The sequence below is a fragment of the Alligator sinensis genome, unplaced genomic scaffold (genome assembly GCF_000455745.1).
Source record: "Alligator sinensis unplaced genomic scaffold, ASM45574v1 scaffold128_1, whole genome shotgun sequence".
Taxonomy (NCBI): Eukaryota; Metazoa; Chordata; order Crocodylia; family Alligatoridae; genus Alligator; species Alligator sinensis.
The window spans coordinates 352697-362756 of record NW_005842968.1 but is presented as its reverse complement, the minus strand read 5'-3'; the positions used below and the strand labels follow the sequence as shown (position 1 = coordinate 362756).

Genomic DNA, 10060 nt, shown 5'->3' with positions numbered 1-10060 from the left:
GGGGGGGGGGGAACACATGGGAGTCTGGGTTCTCTCACTGCTCCAGGGGTCCCAGCTCTGTTCTGGGAGGGGAAGGGGAAGGGGGTAGGGAGCCCAGACACCTGGGTTATCTCCCTTACCTTGTTGTCCAGCTTCAGAGCCCGGAATTCCAGCCGCACAAGCTCATTGGTGCTGGAGACCTCTTCGACCTCGATCTGCGGGCGGACGAGGATGGACAGACCGAAGGGAGGAGGACGCCAAAGCTGTCCATTGCAACCCCATCCCAGAGGCAGGATAGAACCCAGGTATCTGGGCTCCCAGCCCTCCCTGCTCCAACTGGCCAGGCCCCGCTCTGTTTCCAGAGCCCACATGTCCAGGCCCACCAGACCCCACTTCCTTCCCAGACCTGGGGGAGAACCCAGGTATCAAGACTCTCCAGACCCTTTCCAGAGCTGGGATAGAACCCAGGCATCCGGGCCCCCAGGGCCAGGATAGAAACCAAGTGTCCTGGTCTTCAGTTGTGACCCACCACGGTCCGCAACTCTCCCAGGGCTGGGATAGAACCCAGGTGTCCAGGCCCCCCTCCCCGAGCAGGGCTACAACCCAGGCACCCGGGCCCCACTTCTGTACCACAATGGAGGCTTCCCCAGCGGCCTCGCCCGTGTCCAGCAGCAGCGGCAGGGTGACGTTCCTCTGGGAGACTATCTGTGGGTGGCGGTGGGGGGACATGGACAGATGGGTGCAGGCCCACAGGGGAGGGGAAGGGGAGTGAGGAGACAGACAAACAGAGTGGGGGGCATGGGACTGGGATCCTCCTTGAGCTGACATAACCCACCACAATGCAATGGAGTGCAACACGCCGCAACCCCATGCAACAACGCAACCCCAATCCAAGGGAAACCAATGCAACCCAACCCAATGGAATGGAGCACAGCACAATGAAACACAACCCCTCAAAAAGCAACACAATCCAATGGAGCCCAGTGCAACACAACCCAACCCAGTGAAGCCCAATGCAGTGCAACCCAACCCAACCCAATGGAAAGCAACCCAACCTCATACAGTGCAATGGTACCCAGTGCAACCTAGTGTGAGACACCACCACACAAATGCAACACAACCCATTGCAGTGGAACCCAACCCAATACAACCTAGCACAACACAATGGAACCAACACAATGCAACACAATCCAACACAATCTAATGTAATATAATGCAACACAAGCCAACACAACACAGTATAGTGGAACCCAACACAATGCATTGTGACAACACAACACAACCCATCCCAACGCAATGCAATAGAATCCAACCCAACCCAACCCAACTCAGTGCAACCCAACCCCACCCACTGCAACAGAACTGAACACAACTCAACCCAACCTGACCCAATGCAAGCAGCCCCCTACTCCTCACCCGCTGGGCCCTAGCCTGACCCTCCAACCCTCACCTGACCAAGGGTGCACTCAGCCACCCCCAAGGGGCCGCTGTCTTGGGACTCAGCCTCATTGATGACCTCAAAGAGCAGGGCCTGCATCTCCTCAAAGAAGTAGTCCAAGGAGAAGACATGAGCAAAGATGGGGTCCAGACTGGAGGCCAGCACCTCTGTGCGCTCCACCTGCAAAGGGAATGGAGATGGGGGCACAGGTGGGTGTTGGCCACAGGGGCAAGTCCTGGGATCCCCAGTTCCAGTGGGGGCAGATGGGAGAGGATGAGGTAACCGCACCCCCCCATGCTCCCTGTGGGGGTGGGAGGCCAAGGGGGTTCCCAGGGAAGGGGAGGGGAATGTGGGTACTGTGGGGACCCTGCGCTCCCCCCTACCTCAACCCACTGCCCCTCAGTGAGCATCTTCAGCACCACAAAGGCATCTGGCTTGGCCTCAGCGTCTGGGTCCAGCAGGTTCTGGCAGGACACACGGAGCTCGACCCGGGAGGCGCCCAGTGCCACTGGCTGGGACTGGATGGGATCTGTCATGGTGCCTGGAGGGCATGGGGGGAGGGAGAGAGGGGACATATGAGGCAGTTAGAGGGGGAAAGGGAAGAGGTGTAGGGTGAAGATGGAGAAATGGGGGCTATGGGGATAGACGGATGGTTAGGAATGACGAGCACAAGTAGAGCTGGGGGGAAGGGGGCTGTGGATCCCAAGTGAGGGACCCTGGGGGAGGGGGAGAGGCAGGGAGGCTGCAGGTCGGGAGTGAGGGGCACCAGCTGGGCAGATCCACCCAGGAGACCTTCCTGCCGCGTCAGCTTCTTCCTGAATTTCTGGCCTTGCTGTTTCTTGGCTCAGAGCTGGGAAAAGGCCTTAGGTCAGCGTCAGCACCAGGGACAGGGGAGCCCAGCACAGGTGGCTGCAAGTCCAGAGTGAGGGGCACTGCAGGGCTGGGGGCAGGGGCGTGCGGGTTCAGAATGAGGTGCACCAGCTGGGCTGGGGGGGCAGGGGGCTGCGAGTCGGGAGCGAGGGGCATCAGCAGGGCTGGGGGGTGGAAAGGAGAAAGCTCAGGAAAATACAACATAGTCCCAACACAACCTAAGGTTAACACAACAGTGCCACACACACACCTCAGCAAGGAGACACACAACCCCCCTCCAAGAGCAGCTGCTTTACAACACAGCTCAGAGCCCCTGCTACATAACAACGCAACACCGAAAGGACACACAAGTCCAAGAATACCAGACACACAACACAGTGCAACAGGGACACACACGCACAACCCCCAGGATCTGTCTGCAACACAATTCAACAGAGGACACACACACCAAGAGCACTCACTACATCACCACGCACACATGCTGAGTAAATGACAATACAGCCACACATACTCACCTCTGAAACTGTATGCTATACAACAACACAACACAGTTGGGTCACACATGAGTCTGCAAGTGCCATGTGCACAATACCAGATGGACACAACTCTTAATAGCGCTAGCTACACAACTCTGAAGGGACACACATGTTCGAGAAGGCAGGCACAAAATGCAATGGGGAGATGCACACACGTACCCCCCTTCAAAAGCACCTGCTACACAATCACATCTGCACACCTAGAAGTGCCAGGGCAGAATAGAACATGGACACACATGCACACCCAAGAGCACTCACCACATGACTGCAACCGTACACACACACCCACGCACGCACAGTGCCTGGTACACAACACAGCATGGCCATGCACTCTCTCTCCCCAAAAGTGCCTGCTACATAACCAGGCAGACAGACAGACATACAGGAACGCCAAGTCACAACACAATGCAACCCAACATGGACACCCCCCCCAAGACCACCTACTACCACAATACAGCTGGGACACACACGAATGCACCAGTGCCTGCTACACAACAGGATGCAACAGAGACGCACACACACCTAAGACTGCCTGCTACACAACCACACACACGAGTGCCTAGTATACAACACAACAAACACCCCAACAACATGCGTGCACACATGTGTGAGTGTCTGCAACACAGCCACACATGTGTGCACCCCCCCAGGAGTGCCAGGGCATGACACAACCCAACACAGCGCAGCAGGGACATACGCACCCCCAAGAGCACCTGCTACACAACAGGCATGCACCCCGTGCCCCACAATAAGCACCCACTAGACAACCACATGGACACGCACCCATCCACACCCACACACAGTGTCAGGTACACAACACAACAGGGTCAGACATACTCACCCGAAGAGCACCTGCTACACACACACACACACACACACGAGAGGCCGGACCCAACACAACCCAGCGGGGACACACAGATACACCCCCCAGGAGCGCCTGCTACACCACGCAACACACATGGACACAACACGGACACACGCGACTCCATGAGAGCCTAGTACACAACGCAACACAACGCAAAAGGGACCAACGCCCAAGAGCGCCCGCTACGCACTCCCCGCACACACACGCGCACACACCCCACGCGGGACCCGCAAGCTGCAGCTCCCGACCCGCACACGCGCTGCCGCAGCGGCCGCCCGCGGGAGGGACAGGGCCGGGCACACGCGCCGGGACCGCAGGGGTCCGGGATACACGCGCACGCACACACACACAAGCACACCCCAGGTGTCCAACATCCCCCTGTCCGCCAGAACCCAAGCATCCGACCACCCGCCCGCAACCCAGGTGTCACACACACACACACACACACACACACGTACCCACGCCCGATGCCGCTGCCCGCTGCCGCCGCGCTGCGCTGGCCCCGGCCCCGCCGCAGATAAGGGCCTGTCCGGGGGCGGGGCTTGCGGAGGCCCCGCCCCTCCGGGGACACCTCTGGGACACACAGCCCGCCGGGTGGGACACGCAATACAGCAGGGACACAGACACGCAGCAGACACACACCGCAAGGATGCAAGTGGGACACACACACCACCGGGCTGGAACGTGCCATATGCAACAGACACACAACTGGGGCGCACACCGCACAATTAGGGCATGCAATAACTCAGGGACACGCAACTGGGACACAAACACACACGGCACAGCTGGGGCACACACCACACATCCCACCAAGTGCTACAGACAATGCAGCAGGGACACACAACTGGGACATACAACTGGAGTACATACCACGCAACTGTGACACGCAATACAGAAGAAACATGCACATGCTATGCAACGGAGAGACACACAACGGAGTAGGGGCACACAACTGTGGCACACTCACAACACCGAAGCAGACACACACAGACTGGGAGGCACCCCACCCACACCCCACACACAGACACCCTGCACATTGCCACGAGGGGACACATCACACACCACACAACTTGGACACACTGCAGCAGCACACACATACCCCCCAGCTGAGACACACAACACACAGCAAGTACATGTAACTGAGACAGACCTTGCAAGACACAACTGGTACACAACCAACAGTAGGGACACACACACAGAACAATACTGACACACAACTTGGACACACACAACTGGGCACACAGTATATCAGGGACACAGCTGGGACATTCCCACCTTACAACAAGCACATATACACACCATACAACTGGGACACAGCACACACTGCAGGGACATACACCTGGGCCACACAATAAAGCAGCAGAGGCCCCACAACACAACTACCACAACAGATGCACAACTCAGGAATGTGACACCCCCTGCAATGACACACAAGCACACAGTACACAACATGCATATGCATACACACATACACATACACATGTGCACACACACCTGGCAAAGTACCACACATCTGCCACAGCCACGTGACAGTATGCACCCCCCTGCTGCCTTACAATGGGGACACACACACACCATACAGCTGGGACACACCCAACACAGTACAACTGAGATGCACACAATGCTACAGCTGGGACCCCGCCCCCCCACACGCATACACAGCTTGGGCACACAACAGGCAACAGCATGCACACACCACACATCCTACAGCACACCCCCCGCCCTGAATAGGGGCACACAGCTAAGATATACAACTGGGACACAGCGCCCTGCAGACACACACCAAACAATGGCAGAGGCATACATTCTAGCAGGGACACACAACAGCAGAGAAACTCACACACAACACTGCAGAGAGCTACAACGGGGACACCCCGCCCCCCCCCCCCCCCCCCACCCACAGCTACACAAATGACAGCAGACACACAACATACACCATGTACAACTGATACACCCCCCCAACAGCTTGCTACCTGGCCATACAACACAATCGCCACAACAGATACAAAACGCAGGGCTGTGACACCACACAAACATGTCGTACACAACACGGACATACCCAACAGGACCAGGCACAGCAGGACTTGCAATGGGAGCACAGCCATACACAACATGGGGTGTGGTGTGGTGTGGTGTGTGTGTGTATATGTGTGTTGCCATGTCCATATCTCTGCTGCCCCCCCAGTGGCTGCTCCTGGCACACACGATGCATTCCCTGGGCCAGAGCAGGCACTGTTGCCCTGGAGAGGGGGAGAGAATCCAGCTCTGTTGCCCCAGGAAAGGGCAGATTCCATCTCTTACCCCTGGGGGACAGATTCCAGCTCTATACTGCCCCCAGGCTGGAGCAGGAGTCACCCTGGGATGGGCAAATCCCACGAGGGGTGGAGCGTGATTGGGGCTCTGTTCCCCCCCCCCCCAACGGGAAGATCCCAGTTATATTACCCCTGGGGGGCAGATCCAAGCATTGGTGCCCCAGGGGAGGAGGGGAAACAGAACAGATCCTGGCTCTGTTGCCCAGGGAGTGCAGCTATGTAACCTAGCCCCTGGAGGCAGATCCAGGCTCTCTCGCCCCTGAGGGGGGCAGATCCCTGTTCTATTACCCCAGGGGGACAGATCTGGGCCCTGGTGCCCCGGGGGTCAATGAGGCACACACGCTCCAGTCTCATATATAATTTATTTCTCTCCACGCTGTACAAGCCAGGACAGGGGGGCAAGAGCAGGCGGGGGGGAGCTGGGGTAGGGGGGACCCCGCCCCCCCCAGGGAAATGCAGGGGACCTCACCACCAATGAAGGGGGCCTGGCCTTTCCAAGGAAGGAGGCAGGGCTCCTGAGGGGGGTGGGGCCCTGCCCCCCACACTAGGATGTCCCATGTCTGGGGCCATGTCTTTGGGTGATGCCTGGTGGCGGGGGAGGCAGAGCGGCACCTAGGAGGATAGAAAGAAGCAGGGTGGTTCAACACACTGCTAAGGGAAGCTTGCAGCTCCTTCCCCCCCACCCTGGGGACACTGTCAGGGGAAGCTTGAGGCCCCTGCTCCTCCAGGGCACTGCTGGGGGAAGCTTACAGCCCCTACCCCCACACTGAGGACACTGGTGGAGGAAGCTCACAGCCCCTGCCCTCCCCCCAGGGCACTGGTGGAGGAAGCTCACAGTCCCTGCACAACCCCCACAAGGCACAACTGGGGGAAGCTTGCAGCCCCTGCCCTGCCTCCCCACTGAGGGCATTGCTGAAGAAAGCTTGAAGCCCCTGCTCCTCACCCCCACCAGGGCACTGCTGGGGGAAGCTTCCAGCCCCCAGGAACGGGGGTGGGCAGTCTCACCTCCCAGGCCCAGATCCCGGTCAGACTCCAGCTTGTCACATGACTGCGCCCGGCGTGTCCTCTTGGGCTTGGTGGGGGCGGCCCGGCGGCCCCCCTCAGGTTCCCCTGCAATGGGAGAGAAAGTGATGGACCCCTTGCTCCCTCCCGCCCCAGGGCACTGCTGGGGGAAGCTTGCAGCCCCTGGTCTCCCCCACCTCCCAAGGTACCTTCTGGGTCCGGTTCCTCCAGGCGGGGGCACGTACCAGGGAGGGGTGCCTGCGGGTCCTCAGGGGTCTCGCCGCTCGCCCCCCCCTCCTCACTGCTGCGGCTCCGTCCGGGCTGGCTAGGGGGGGTCCAGCTCTGGGGCCCAGCCACTGGCTTCTGTGGGGTGGGGGAGGAGGGGGGAAGGGGTCAGGCGTTACAGCCCCAACTCCCAGCCGGGGGTACTGCTGGGGGGAGGCTTGCAGCTCTTGCCCCCTGCCTTTTCCCCTGGACCTTCCCTTGCTTCCAGCTCCTCTCACCTTTGCTGGGGCAAGCTGTGGGGTCCTCTCAGAGCCCAGGGCAGAGTCCATGACCCACTCCTCGCTCTTCACCGTGACCAGAGGGAGCACGTCTGTCTGCTCGCTGTCCCGGAAGACGCTCTCCTCCGCTGAGGGGTGGTGGGGGGAGGCGGGAGGAGGAATCAGGTCTGGAGCTTAGAGGCACTGCTGGGGGGAAGCTTGTAGCCCTGGGAGTGCTGCTGGGGGAAGCTCATAGGCCTGAGGGGCACTGTTAGGGGAAGCTCGCAGCCCAGGAGGTACCGCTGGAGAAGCTTGCAGCCCAGGGGGCGCTGCTGGGGGAAGCTTGCAGCCCTGGGGACACTGCTGGGGGAAGCTCACAGCCCTGGGGACACTGCTGGGGGAAGCTCGCAGCCTTACCGATGTCCCAGCTGGCCTCGGCTCGGCGCATGGCAGCAAAGCTGGGCTTGGAGCTCTGTGGTGGTAGGGTGGGCTTCCAGCCGCCTTGCCCTGGGGGGCGGGGACAGAGGGGGGGAGGAGTCAGAGGGTGGAGGGGATGGGGCGAAGCAGGGAGGCAGGTCTCAGGGGCAGGGCCTCCCGGGAGGCAGGTCGCGGGGGCAGGGCCTCACCTGAGTCATCCGACAAGCGGCGGCGCTCCCGCAGGCTGCCCCCGCGCTCCAGCTCTGCCCCCTAGGGGTGGCCAAGGGTCAAAGGAGGCATGGCCTCTGCTGTCAGGCCCCATCCCTCATTCCGTGCCAGGCCATGAAAGTGGGTGTGGCCTTTACCCTAAGCCCCACCCATAGACGCACCCCTCACTCACCTATAGGCCACAAGGGGGAGGTGGTGTAGCCTATGGGCACCGGCCCCACCCTCACTGCCTCTTGGCGCCACACCTAGTGGGGTGGGAGTGGGTATGGCCTCTGCCCCGGCCCAACCCCCGTCCTTACCTCTCTCTTCCCATCCAGGCTCCACCCCTTGCTCCGCCCCATCCCAGGCAGCGCAATGCCCTGCACGCGGAGGGGCTGCAGTGGCTCCACCCTCTCAGGGACAGGTGCCCGGTCACCATGGAGACCCTGTGGAGATGCAGCTGTCAAGCCCCACCCCTTAGCCCCCAGTGCCCCCCTGGCCCCGCCCCTTCCCTGCCTCCCCCGCTGGGGCAGCCCTTTCACTGGCCCACTCCCCATGCCTGGCAGGGGCATGCCCAGCCCCCAGGCCTCCAGCCCTTCCTCCTCCAGGCCAGCTGGGGCCTGGGGGTCCCTGGGGCCCATAAGCAGGGGGCCAGGTGGGCTGGGTGGGGGCGGTTCCTCGACATCTCGTTCCCCTTTGAGGCTCCGGTGCCGGCGGAAATGGAAGAAGCCTTTCCTCCTCTTCTTGTGCACAGGGGGCAGGGGGTCGGAGGGGCCTGGTCGAAGCCCACAGCCCCGTGGGGGCCGGGGGAAGCTGTGGGGGAGACTGAGGCATCAGAAAAGCTTAGAGGGGCAGATCGTGCCCCTCCCACACCACCAGCATCCCACCTGGCGTTGTCCACCAGGACCCGCCTGCCGAAGAACTCCTCTAGGCCCTCATCCAGCCGTGGCGCCGCCCCGTTCTCCTGCTGCTGGGGCTCCAGGGGCCCAGGTGTCCGAGCCTATGGAGAAGAGGTGGAGGGACAGACAGGGGAGGAGAATGGGCTTCTGTCACTTTAAGATAGATTCCTCCCCCACCCTCCTGGCAAAACAGGAAGTCCTGCCTATCTGGCTGCTGGGACTTCCTTCTTTGGAGGGTCTATTGTTTCAGGACCCTCCCACATTGAAGATGACTCCTCCCTCTTTTGAGGGGGAAACAGGAAGTCAAGAGCCCAGTGACTAGGACTTCCTGCTATGGTGACCCAGACCATTTGGCCCCTCCCACATTTAGGATGGCTCCTCCCCTTTCCCCAGGCTACACAGGAAGTTCCTTCTGCAGGAACCAGGTCTTCCTGTTTGGGAGGTCTTCCAGCTTTAAAGATGGCCCCTTCCCTAATGAAAAGAGAGAAGGAAGGAAGGAGAAAAATAAACCAATGAATGAGAAGAGGTATGAAAGGAGGAAAAGAAGGAAAACATAAAATAAGGAAAAGAATGAACAGAGAAAAAAGAATGAGGAAATGAATGAATAGAGGAGAAAAGGGAAAACGAAAGACGGAGCGAAGAAAGGGAGGAAAAAGGAAAAACAAACTAATGGAAGCTAGGAAAAATGGATGAGAAAACCATTGGAGACAGGAGTAAAGAAAGAAAATGAGAGAATGAATGAAAAGAGGCAAAAAAAATCACAAATGGCAGGGAAAATGAATGAGAAAATGAAGAAACAGACACAAAGGGAGAAAAGGAGGAATGAAACAAATGAACAGAGGGAAGAGGAAAAATAAACAAATGAGTGAAGGAGGAGGAAATGAATGAGGATAAATGACTGGACAGAACAAAGGGGAAAAGAACAAAAGAATGAATGCAGGGAAGAAGAGGGGGCAATGAACAAATGGAGGAAAGGGATGAAGAGAGGATCAAAGAGAAAAGAAGAAGAAATCAAGCAGAAAAGGAATGAATGAACCAGGAAGTGAATGAGGG

General features: G+C 59.1%; 1 protein-coding gene across 1 annotated transcript in view; it reads right to left on the bottom strand.

The window, feature by feature from the left end:
• The window catches only part of CARMIL3 (capping protein regulator and myosin 1 linker 3), a 33065-nt gene that overhangs the window by 7111 nt on the left and 15894 nt on the right, over positions 1-10060 (bottom strand). The window contains exons 31-41 of the mRNA XM_025192810.1: positions 8996-9108; positions 8429-8921; positions 8111-8171; positions 7902-7991; positions 7506-7633; positions 7212-7365; positions 7006-7110; positions 1801-1958; positions 1430-1597; positions 610-684; positions 120-194 (exon numbers count right to left, since the gene is read on the bottom strand). Of these exons, the coding sequence (XP_025048595.1) occupies positions 120-194; positions 610-684; positions 1430-1597; positions 1801-1958; positions 7006-7110; positions 7212-7365; positions 7506-7633; positions 7902-7991; positions 8111-8171; positions 8429-8921; positions 8996-9108 (1620 nt within the window). The remainder of the gene's footprint in view (positions 1-119; positions 195-609; positions 685-1429; positions 1598-1800; positions 1959-7005; positions 7111-7211; positions 7366-7505; positions 7634-7901; positions 7992-8110; positions 8172-8428; positions 8922-8995; positions 9109-10060) is intronic.